Source organism: Callospermophilus lateralis, chromosome 2 (assembly GCF_048772815.1).
Source record: "Callospermophilus lateralis isolate mCalLat2 chromosome 2, mCalLat2.hap1, whole genome shotgun sequence".
Lineage (NCBI taxonomy): Eukaryota > Metazoa > Chordata > Mammalia > Rodentia > Sciuridae > Callospermophilus > Callospermophilus lateralis.
In genome coordinates this window covers 198389415-198401813 of record NC_135306.1, presented here as the reverse complement: position 1 = coordinate 198401813, position 12399 = coordinate 198389415, and the positions used below count along the sequence as shown (strand labels likewise).

Here is a 12399-nt window from a genome sequence, read left to right as displayed (position 1 = left end):
ACATTGCTAGTAAGAACTGTAATTCATTCAAAAGTTTTTTGGGAGGGGCAACTATGCCTACTTAAAGTCACTTAAAAGGGAAAAAGAAGTTCACAACATTCTTCTGAACAGCTCACATAAATTTGGAGTATACATATCAAAGCTTCCATCATAAGCAGTTCATTTATTTTTATGACACATCATGCTTATTTCCCCAAATATCTGCATACAAAATAAGACACATATTGATCTGATTGATTAGCTGGTGATTTTGTCTTGTTCACAATATGACTATGTCTCACTAGAAGTAAGCAGAGAAACAAAAGCAGACACAAAAACCCTTGGAAAATGAAATGTTGCTTACTTTATTTGTTTGTTTGTTTATGTATGTGTGTGTGTGTGTGTGTGTGTGTGTGTGTGAGAGAGAGAGAGAGAGAGAGAGAGAGAGAGAGATGCTTGGGATCAAGCCCTGGGCCTTGCATAAGGTACCCAGTTGCTTTACTACTGAGCTATCTTCCTAGCCATAAATGATGTTCTTTAATCTAGGAATGGGCACTCAATAAATTAACAAGCTATTGCATTTTTTCCACATATTAGAAGTGTTATTACTACATAGGTTGACAGTGATGAACCTAAAAGCACATTTTTATTAGATTGTTGATTTGAATCTTAAATGTTGAGATTTTTATACTGCCTATATAATTATAGAGTATTATAAACTGCTCAAATCCTAAATTTAGTAAATGACAAATTAAGATTGCTCAAATCAAGCCAGGTGAGGTGGTGCATGTCTGTAATCCCAGCAGCTCAGGAGGCTGAGTCAGGAGGATCGTGAATTCAAAGCCAGCCCCAGCAAAAGTGAAGTGCTAAGCAATTCAGTTGAGACTCTGTCTCTAAATAAAATACAAAATACTTCTGGGGATGTAGCTTAGTGGTCGAGTGCCCCTGAGTTCAATTCCTAGTACCAAAGAAAGAAAGAAAGAAAGAACTCAAATAATAAATTTACTTAATAACATAGTAAGATACATAATCCTACTGCCATAGACATATACTCAGTCACATACATGCACTGATTTATGAAGCCCTGATCACTAATTGTGGAACATAGTATATGATCAAAGTGGTAATACATGTAAAGTTAGACCGACTTACTGCCTTCATAGGACAGGGTCATAATGTGAAGTTGCCAAAGACTTAGGAAAATTAAGTAGGGAATAGTATTAGTATTAGTATTGTATAGTATTCATATTAGTAATAGTATTAGTATTAGTATTGACTGGATATGCTTCCAAAGAATTCAATTCAAAACAAGAGTACGTAAGTACTGTTATACTGTTACCACACACACACACGCACAAAAAAAAGATTCAAATAACACATTTCTCAATGTAGGAATTGCCACCAATAGAAATCTTTTAACTGAGAACATTCAAATTATGGTCTCTGTGACTTGACTATGAGGTGACAGTAATTACAAAAGGAAATGTCCTTAAGCAGAATGGATTCTTCCAAACCCAGACTAAAATATGTATTTCAAGAAAAGAATTTTGTAGAAAAATAACTCATAAGGAATTTGTGGAGCATAGGAACAATGATACCCAGGTGGCAAATGGTAGGTCTGATATGCATCTCTTCCAGGAAGCTGAAGATGAACCTATCTATCAGAAGATGCACCTCCTTTCAGAACCATTTCTGCAAGCTCCCACCCACAAGTTACCCACCCCCCATCTTCTGTACACAGACTTGTGCTACAGTGATTCAAAAGTTAAACCATCAACCTAAACAAAAATTACATTTTAACCTCATCCTAATTAACAAGCGCAGATTCGCAGGAGATAAAGATAAGCGTGTTGGGGGAAAAAATGGCAGTGCAATTCAGATATTGTTCATTCATTAGGACACTCTTGTGGTTGCAATAAGGATCTTCTCACTCTTCTGAATGTTTGTTTGTTTACCTCCAAGGGGAAGCAAATATATAGTGAGCAAGATCAAATTGCCACCAAATCACTCAATCACTCAGTTCATTATGGATATTTCAAACATTGAGGTTGAACCCAAACAGACAAAGAATAATGGTACTTTCAGTTAAACTCAATTCATTAAAGTTCAGTTTTGACCATTAGACTCAGGAACCAGTCAGCTTGGATTAAAAGTTCACATAGGTCCAGAGCAAAGAATGACAAATAATCCCAGGGTGAATATGTATTGATTGCTCTATCTCTTTTATTTCAAAACTTAAGCGAATGTAACAACCAGTTAACTGCCTGATATCGGTGAAAGGAAACAATGATTGACATCTAAATTGTCTATCATGGTTCTTGGAAGAGATGTACACCCAACTTTAATTGAGAGGAGAAGTGATTGTTAGATAGATCCATCTACATAAGTCATTTTGATCAGGGTATTACATTGTTACATCTCAGTTAACAAATGCATAAAACTTTTAAACTGGATAGACATTCCATTAAGATCTTCAGATCATACAGTACGTAATCCTGCTTATAACCAATGCATCAGTTTGTCATTCCAGCTCATGCTGTCTCTAAACAATCTCAAAATGCAGGTTCTGGAAATAATAAAAGAATACATCTTATACTCTCCAATTTCAAATCAATAACTTTATCATTCTCCCTCCTTCTGCCTTTTTAAAAAATGATACTTATTATCTAGTGATTCTCAGACAACATTGATGGAGAACAGGACGGAAGAGATACACTTCATCCTGCTGGGACTGACCAATGACCCAGGTCTGCAGCTTCCCCTCTTTATGACCTTCCTCCTCATCTACACCATCACTCTGGCTGGGAACCTGGGGATGATCCTGTTGATTGTCTTGGACTCCCGTCTCCACACTCCCATGTACTTTTTCCTAGGAAACCTGTCTCTGGTGGACTTTTGCTACTCTTCAACTGTCACGCCCACAGTCATGGCTGGGCTCCTCCCAGGACACAAGGTCATCTCCTTCAATGCTTGTGTTGCTCAGATGTACTTTTTTGGAGTCTTTGCTACTGTGGAAAATTACCTCTTGGCCTCAATGGCCTATGACCGCTATGCAGCAGTGTATAAGCCCCTGCACTACACCACCACCATGACAACACGTGTGTGTGCATATCTGGTCATAGGCTGCTATGTCTGTGGTTTCCTGAATGCCTCCATCTACACTGGGAACACGTTCAGTCTCACCTTCTGTGAGTCCAATGAAGTCCATCATTTTTTCTGTGATATTCCAGCTGTCTTGGCAGTCTCTTGCTCTGAGAGACATGTTAATGAGCTGGTTTTTATTTATGTAGCCAGCTTCAATATCTTTTTTGCTATCCTAGTTATATTAATATCTTACCTGTGCATTTTTATTACCATCCTAAAGATGCCCTCAAGTGCAGGATATTGGAAGGCTATATCCACCTGTGCCTCTCACTTCACCGTAGTCTCCGTCTTCTATGGAACTGCTCTTTTCATGTACTTACAGCCCAGCTCCAGTCACTCCATGGACACAGACAAACTTGCATCTGTGTTCTACACTATGGTCATCCCCATGTTGAACCCTGTGGTCTACAGCCTGAGGAACAGGGAGGTCAAGAGTGCTTTCACAAAAATTGTTTTGGAAGCAAAATAATCTTTATAATTTTTAACCTATTCAGCCATATTTTAAAATTCACACTGAATTCAAGTTCTTGAAATGATACATTTACCTCTGCTAATTTCTGTTGCCTGGGAAACAGGAAACTTTATGCTTTGTACCTGAATGAGAAGGTCGGTGACGTCTTGGGGCCTGCTTATCAAATTACTTTTTCAAAACTATGAATGTACTCAATCATTTTCATGCAATATTTTTCTTCCATGTCAATGCACATGTATATAAAGCAAGGGCACAAAGAAGCCCTGAACAGGGGGTACTTTCTGAAGACACATGCACATGGGTGTGGGAAATTTACCGGCACTGTAATGTGGCCCTTTGTGGCGGTTACTTTTACATGTTAAGTTGTCTGGACCAAGGAATAACGAGATAGCTAGTAAAACATTTTTCTGTGTCTGTGAGGAGATTTCAAGGAAAGATGTTTGAATCAGTATACTGAAGATGTAAAGATCTTCCCTGATTCATTTTGTGACCATGATCCAATCCATGGAGGACTCAACTAAGTAGAACATAATGGTGTGGAAATGGAGAATGGGCAAATTCTGATTGATTCATTCATTCTCTCTTCTCTTCCCTTCTCTTTTTCTGACATCCACCTTCTCTAACTCTGAGATTTTATAGCTACAGCTTTTCAGGCCTTCAGCCTCAGAGACTTACACCAGGGGCACCTACACCCTTGTTCCTCAAGTCTTTGAGCTCAGAGTGAACTGCACCACCAACTTACAGATAGAACAGCGTGAGTCTTAGCTTTTGCATTACATGAGCCCATATTCATAATAAATATCATCTTTGGGCATATCCTATTGATTCTGTTTCACAATAGAACTCTAATAGACCAGCGTTAAGAATCATAACTTCATGTTTAAATTTGGATATTAACTGGCAGATTCAACAGTCACCAATGACTGTAGAAAGATAATACTTTGTTAGAGGGAGTGTATCATACTGACCTTTTGCATAAGCCTCATGATTGTCACCAACATTGCTTTGTTAACTAACTATTTGGACACTAGCAGAGATGACTGAGTATAGACTGGTATCCACAGAATGAGTTATACTATGCATTTTATTATTTTAATGTCCAGCTCTTTAGGTTATGTTTTGGTGAATGTTGACAATAGACCCAATATATTCAAGGGTAGGGTTGCACACATTCAGAAGTTCTATCCACACAGCTCTTCCACAGACTTTTCATCCTTTTTTTTTTTTCAATAATTTTCCTTCTGTATCCCTATGTATTGCCAAATATGGGAAGTGGAATATTATCATTTATCTGGCCATTTCTCCATCCAAGTAAAATGATCCACCAAGTGTACTTCTAGAGTTTAGCTCAGTGAGTAGCATTTCCTTCACACTGTTCATAAGGTTTGTCTCCAAAATGGTGTTAGTGCTATGGCTGTCCACCTGTGGATAGTGTCCAAATATCATGTGAAAACAGCTGAAGTCAAGTCCAAATCTTCTTTTCCCTGCTGATTGGAGAGAATCCCCTAGGAGGGAAAAGAATGCAGCCACAGGGAGAAAGGAATATGGCAGGAGGAGTGTCCATGGCCCTTTAAGTCACTTCTTGGAAGTTTGCCATCAGGTCCTGTCTGGTTCTAATCAATTCTACCCGACAGGGGAGCCCTGCTGTGCACGATACATTTTATGGTGTGACCTATCAGCTAATATCCAGTTTACAAAAAGCAGCACTGTTGATCTGGTAATTTGGTGGCCCGCGACTAAACCTTCAGTTTCTATGAAAGTTTCACAGCAGGCCAAAATCTATTTGTCAAAAGAAGAAGAATCACTGAGCATGGTGGCACATGCCTGTAATTCCAGTGACTTAAGCTGAGTCAAGGAGAATAGCAAATTCAAAATCAGTCTCTGCAATTTTGCAAAGCCCTAAGCAACTTAGTGTGATCCTGTCTCAAAAAAAAAAAAAAAAAAATAGAAATTAAAAAGGGCTGTGAAAGTGGCTCAAAATAAAAATTAAAAAGGCCTGGGGATGTGGCTCAGTAGTTAAGTACCCCAGGTTCAATTCCCAGTACGAGAGAGAGAGAGAGAGAGAGAGAGAGAGAGAGAGAAATTCTCTGCAAAAGACTTCAGGGCTGCCCTCCTAGGGGCCTACACTACAACTCACCTATGAGGACCAAAGCATCCAAACAGCATCCTGTCGACTCTCTATGGTGGAGCAGCTTGCTCAGCAACTAGGAACTGCTCTCAATCTAGATTCCACTCGAATCTATCCACTTTTCATATGACTTGATAAATGTGCCTGAGTGGCACACCAAAAGGAAGAATAAATTATCTCCAAAGAAAAGTGGAAACTATTGGGTGATGTGCCTCTTTCTAGTCCAAAGACAGCCTTCCACCAACTATCTTTCCTTTATCTTTCTTAGAAGAGATTTCTCAACATGTCTCATAGCTCTGGACTTGTAAAAATCTAACCTTAGCAGAAAGACACAGAACTTGTTTTGCATTTATGAATAAATACTATGCATTAATATTTAACCCATGGAATTCCAAATATGTGGTAGAAATTTTCATAGTATAAAAATCTTCCTGAAAATCCAAAATTATTTGAGGATGACTAAGTATCATTATCTCCTTTGTTAACAACAACAACAACAAATAAACAAATGTTTGAAGAAGTTGATTAGAATTCAAGGTGAAGCAACATAGCACAGAATATTCAACCCTGACACTTGGCTACATCACAAAAAAATATATAACCTGAAGAAACACACATCCCCAGACCGATGCTCAGAGACTTGCTTTAGAACTGACTTGGCATAAACCAGAGGCTGCCACATAAGTGGCAGTAACTCAGTTTTAAGCTGTGCCAGTGTTAGAACTAGTGTGGGATTCAGTTCACCCCTGAGATTTGCAGGTTCTAGAAGCTACGATAGTTAATCACAACTCAAGCTTACTGTGAGGCTAGGTGGATGATGAACTGCCTTCACCAAAACTACCCTACCTCAGACTGCATGGTGTAAAGCAAAAAATCTTTTTTACTGGTGATAGATCAAGGTGTCTCAAGACTTTGCCCTCGAACTTAGTTCTGGACTAATGAATGCTTTGACCGAATATGCAAGAAAGGCCATATCCCAGGCTTGGCTGTTCACAGAGCATCAGGAATAGCTCTGATGCCTGGGAAAAAACACATGGCCCCAATCTATCAGACATCTATTCTTTAGCACTTCCTTTCACTAGTTGCAAAAGTTTTGGAACCAAGAGTCCAACTCAGCAATAAGCAATGGACAGAGGTGTGGACCTTGGTCTTCCCAGTGTTGTGTTGCTCATGGTAGATTGTTGGTTTGGAGTGTTGAACAACACAACATTGTGCATCGAGACAAACTTGAGCTTAGACTTCCTAATAGTGCCCAAAGAGTGACCACGCAAGCAGCAGACTCCTCCCTGTCCTGAACCTGGGGGCTGGCTGATCAGTGCTGAAGAAGTGGAAGTGGATTCACCTCAGAAAATAAGCTGCCTGCCTCAAAATCTGGAAAGGCAGTCATGAATGCAATTACTTTGAGAAGTGTGACATAAATACCTGATCCAACAAGGCTCTTTTTGACATGCAGACCAGAAAGCACCAAGGTGTTTTAGGAAACTACGATCTCACCTAACATTTGAAATAAAATGCCAGAAACTTACCTGATAGTAATACATATTGGAGAAATTTCAGGTAGATTTAAAAGAGGTGCCTTAAGGAAATTCAATGATTTTGAAGAAAATTCTGCAAAATTATCCAATCACCTAAGAGAAATGTAATGAAGAGATAGATACAAGTGATTTTAAATAATCAAAAAAAAAAATTTAAGGATTCTCCATACTGTTTTCCATAGTGGTTACACCAATTTGCAGTCCCACCAACAATGTAGGAGTGTACCTTCTCCCCACCTCCTCACAACTCTTAATAGTGCTAGTATTCTTGATAATTGCCATTCTGACTGGAGTGAGAGGAAACCTTACAGTAGTTTTGATTTGCATTTCTTTAATTGCTAAAGATGATGAACATTTTTTTTCATTTGTTTGTTGAACATTTATTTGTTCTTCTTCTCTGAAATATCTGTTCAGTTATGTAGCCCATTTATTGACTGATTTATTTGTTTTGTTTTTTGGTTTTTTATTATTTGTGGTGGTAAGTTTTTTGAGTTCTTTATATATCCTGGAGATCAGTGCTCTGAGGTGTGTGTGGTAAAGAGTTTTTCCCATTCTGTAGGCTTTCTCATCATGTTATTGATCACGATATTGATTGTTTTCTCTGCTGAGAAGAAGCTTTTAAGTTTGAACCCATCCCATTTATTGATTCTTGATTTTACTTGCACTTTAGGAGTCTTGTTAAGGAAGTCAGTTCTTACGGTGACTGATGTGAAATGCAGGGTCTCTGTTCTTGTGTCTAAGTTTTTGATCCATTTTGAGTTGAATTTTGATTAGAATTAGAGATAGAGGTTTTAATTTCATTTTGCTGCATATGGATTTCCAGTTTTCCTAGTACCATTTGTTGAAGAGGCTGTCTTTTCTCCCACGTATGTTTTTGGTGCCTTTGTCTACTATGAGACAACTGTATTTATGTGGGTCTGTCTCTGTGTCTTCTGTTCTGTTCCATTGGTCTACATGTCTATTTTGGTACCATTACCATGCTATTTTTGTTACTATTGCTCTTTAGTATAGTTTAAGGTCTGGAATTGTGATGCTTCCTGCTTTACTCTTCTTGCTAAGGATGCTTTGGCTAGTCTGGGTCTCTTATTTTTCCAAATGAATTTTATGATTGCTTTTTCTAGTTCTACAAAGAATGTCATTGGGACTTTAACATGAAGTGCATTAAATCTGTGTAACAGTTTTGGTAGTGTGGCCATTTTGACGACATTAATTCTTCCTATCCAAGAGCATGAGAGATCTTTCCATTTTCTAGAGACTTGTTCAATTTCTTTCTTTAGTGTTCTGTAGTTTTCATTGTACAGGTCTTTTACCTCTCTTGTTAGATTGATTCTCAAGTATTTTTTTTTTCTTTTTGAAGCTATTGTGAAAGGGGTTGACAAAAGTCAACCCAAAGCGAATCAAAGACCTAGAATTAGACACAAAAGTCAACCCAAAGTGAATTAAGTATCTAGAATTAGACCAAAAACTTTGCAACCTCTGGGAGAAAACATATTGGCACAGGCATTGACTTCCTTAACAAAACTCCTAAAGCTCAAGAAATAAAAACAAAAATAAGTGGAATGGCATATAATTAAAAATCTTTTGCATAGCAAAGGAAACAAGAGTGCAGAGAGAGCCCACAGAATGGAAAAACATCTTCCTGCAGGGGATTAATATTCGGAATATGTAAAGAACTCAGAAAACAACACCAAAATAACAACCCAATCGAGAAATAGGCAAAAGAATTAACATATATTTCTCAAAAGAGGAAATCCAACTGACCAACAAAGATATGAAAAAAATGTTCAACACCCCTAACAATCAGGGAATACAAATTAAAACTGCATTGAAATTTCATCTCACTCTAGGTAGAATCAAGAATACAAATAGTAATACATGCTGATGAGGATGTGTGGGGAAAGGTACACTAATAGATTGTTGGTAGGACTACCAATTGGTACAACCACTCTGGAAAGCAGTATGGAGATTCCTCCAAAGACTGGAAATGGAACCATCATATGACCCAGGTATCCCACTCCTTAGTATTTATCCAGAAGAACTAAAATCAGCATGTTATGGTGATATAACCACTTCAATATTTCCAGCAGCACAATTCACATCAGTCAAGTTACAGAACCAGTCCTAATGCCCATCAGCAGATGAATGGTTAAAGAAAAATGTGGTTTATAAACACAATCAACCATAAAGAAGAATAAAATTAGGCTATTTGCTGGTAAGTGAATGGAAATCCAGAACATCATGTTAAGTGAAACAAGCCAGACTCAGAAAAATTAAGGGTCAAATGTTTTCTCTCATATGCATAAGATAGAGCAAAATAAAGGAAAAAAGCAGGTGACCTCATGAAAACAGAAGGAAGACCAGTGGAGCAGAGAAAGGGGAGAAACAAGGGATGAGAAAAAGGAGAAACAAGGGATGGTAAAAGGGAGGAACAGCATGATGAGATTGAACAAATTATGCTATATACAAATGTGAATATATCACAGTGAATTTCACCTCTCTTCATATATTTATAAAGCACCAACTTAAAAAAATAGATAGAAGGAATTTCTAGTCGAGAAAGGGGAACAGGGAGATAGGAGGAAAGAGAGAGAGGAAGTAGTGGGGAAATGGAATAAATTATACTCCATGCTTGTACAATTAATTATGTCAAAATGAACCTCAATATTGCGTATAACTATAATGCACTAATAAAAAATAACAAAAAATTAAGATAACAAATAAATACAATAAGAATTTTTTGTAAGAGAAAAGTCTGGCGATAATTAGTATTGTCAAAGATATGGAGAAATGTTGGTGAGAATGTAAATTAGTCCAGACATCCTGGAAAACTATATGATGGTTTCTCAAAAAAATGAATAATAAAACTTTAAGATGGTTCAACATTCTCCCTTGTGGTTGTGAACTCAGAGGAAATGAAATCTGTGTGTCATAGAGACATCTGTATTCCTGTGTTCTTTGCAGGGCTATGTATGCTGACCAGAAATGGAAACAGCCCGATTGTCCATGAACTGAACAGGTAAAGAAAATGTGGTACATATGCACCACCAAATTCTATTCAGCCATAAAAAAGGAATGAAATTTGCTTGCAATAACATGGAAAAAACTGGAGATCGCTATGGTAAGTGAAACAAAGCAGGCTGGAAAGATAATTATTAAATGATCTTTTTCATGTGGGAAATCTAAAAAAGTGAATCTCACAGAAACTGAGAATTGAGTAGTGGTTACCAGCATCCAGAGAGAGTAGGGGCAAGGGAGAAATCAACAAGGTCTGATCCATGGGTACTAAATCACAGTGAGATAAGAGCAAGAATATCTGGTGAGCTTTGCACAGTAGTGTGAGTATACAGAAAAACAATGTCTTATACGTTTCAAAAAAGCTAAGAGAAAAAATTCTGAATATTTTTATAAAAAAGAAGCTAAATGGCTAAATTTTGTTATATGCATTTAAAAATATGCTACAATAATATCTACTATTCTGTGTAATTAATATGTACAAATGAAAAATAAATAATTTACAAGGAAGGAGACATGTTTAACTTAACACATTACATGATGTATTCATGTATAGTAACAACACATGACACTCTGTTAAACTGTACAATTTTATTAAATGTTTTCATTTCATTAACATTTTTAATTTTAAAAGTTTAATAAGCAGCTTGATCCCCACAGGCAATTTAATTGCTTCTTCCCTACCGAAGTAGGGTCAAGAACTACAGATGGTGTCACAAGGGAAACTGCAGAGATCTCCAAGTCTATATAATTCTCCCCTGATATTCATGAATCAGCCTCTGTAATCCCAGCAGGACTCAGAATCGTGTCATTTTAAGAAGGACACCTACATGCCATGCCCCACTGGACATCATTTATTCATATGAATGAAAACTATTACTAGTATATACAGGCTTTCTTCTCACCTGAGGATTTGATTTGAACCTTCAACCTGGTCAGGAAAAACTCTCATTGACTGACCTTTATTTTTATTTTTTTTCTTAAAAAAATTATTTATTTATTTGTTCTAATTTGTTATACATGAAAGCAGAATGCATTTCAATTCATTTGAAATGTAATTTGGAACATAAAATATGGATCATAGTATATGGAACATAGTATATGGAACATAATTTTTTATTTTTCTGGTTGTATACAGAATACAGTCACACCATTTATGTCTTCATGCATGTACCTAGGGTAATGATATCCATCTCATTCCACCATCTTTCCTACCCCCATGTCCTCTCCCTTTCCCCTCCTTTCTCTTTATCCTATCCAAAGTTTCTCCATTCCTCCCATGCTCTCACCTACTCCCATTATGGATCAGCATCCACTTATCAGAGAAACCATTCAGCGTTTTTTTTTGGCGGGGGGGACTGACTTACTTCTCTTAGTATGATATTCTCCAACTCCATCCATTTACCTGCAAATGCCATGATTTTATTTTCTTTTAATGCTGACTAATATTTCATTGTGTATGTATACCACAGTTTATACAATGATATTTAATAAATACTTTTGATTGAATAAAGGGTGTTATGTTGAATTCATTTTTGTGCAGGGTGAGAGATAAGGGTTTAGTCTCATTCTCCTGTATATGGATAACCAGTTTTCCCACCATCATTTGCTAAACAGGCTGTCTTTCTCCAGTGTATTTTTGGCACCTTTGTCAAGGATCTGATGACTGTATCTGTGGTAGTTTGTCTCTGTGTCTTCTTTACTGTCCCATTGGTTCATGTGTCTGTTTTTATGCCTGTACCATGCAGTTTTTGTTACTATAACTCTGAAGTCAGGCATTATAATGTCTCCAGCATTGCCTTTTTGGCTTAGAATTGCTTTGGCTATTCTGGGTCTTTCATTCTTCCAAATGAATTTTATGATTTTTTTTCTAGTTCTGTGAAATGATGTAATGTCATTGGTATTTTGATGGGGATTGCATTAAAATCTGTATATTGCTTTTGGCAGTATGGCCATTTTAACAATATTGATTATTTTTGCCTATCTATGAACATGAGTGGTCTTACCATTTTCTTGTGTCTTCTTCAATTTCTTTCTTCAATGTTCTGTAATTTTCATTGTAGAGGGATTTCACTTTCTTGGTTAGTTTTGTTTCTTTTTTTTTTCTTTTCTTTCTTACTTTCTTTTTT

At 37.1% G+C, this 12399-nt stretch overlaps 1 protein-coding gene across 1 annotated transcript; it reads left to right on the top strand.

The window, feature by feature from the left end:
- The first annotated feature begins 2668 nt into the window (after positions 1-2668).
- Positions 2669-3592, top strand: LOC143391840 (olfactory receptor 5B3-like). Its single transcript, XM_076844594.2, has one exon. The coding sequence runs from the start codon at positions 2669-2671 to the stop codon at positions 3590-3592; it is 924 nt and encodes a 307-aa protein (XP_076700709.1).
- The last annotated feature ends 8807 nt before the right edge of the window (positions 3593-12399 follow it).

What these genes read in the sequence shown, in the direction of transcription:
- LOC143391840 (XM_076844594.2), top strand. Translation starts at nt 2,669, where the DNA reads ATGGAGAACAGGACGGAAGAGATACACTTCATCCTGCTGGGACTGACC.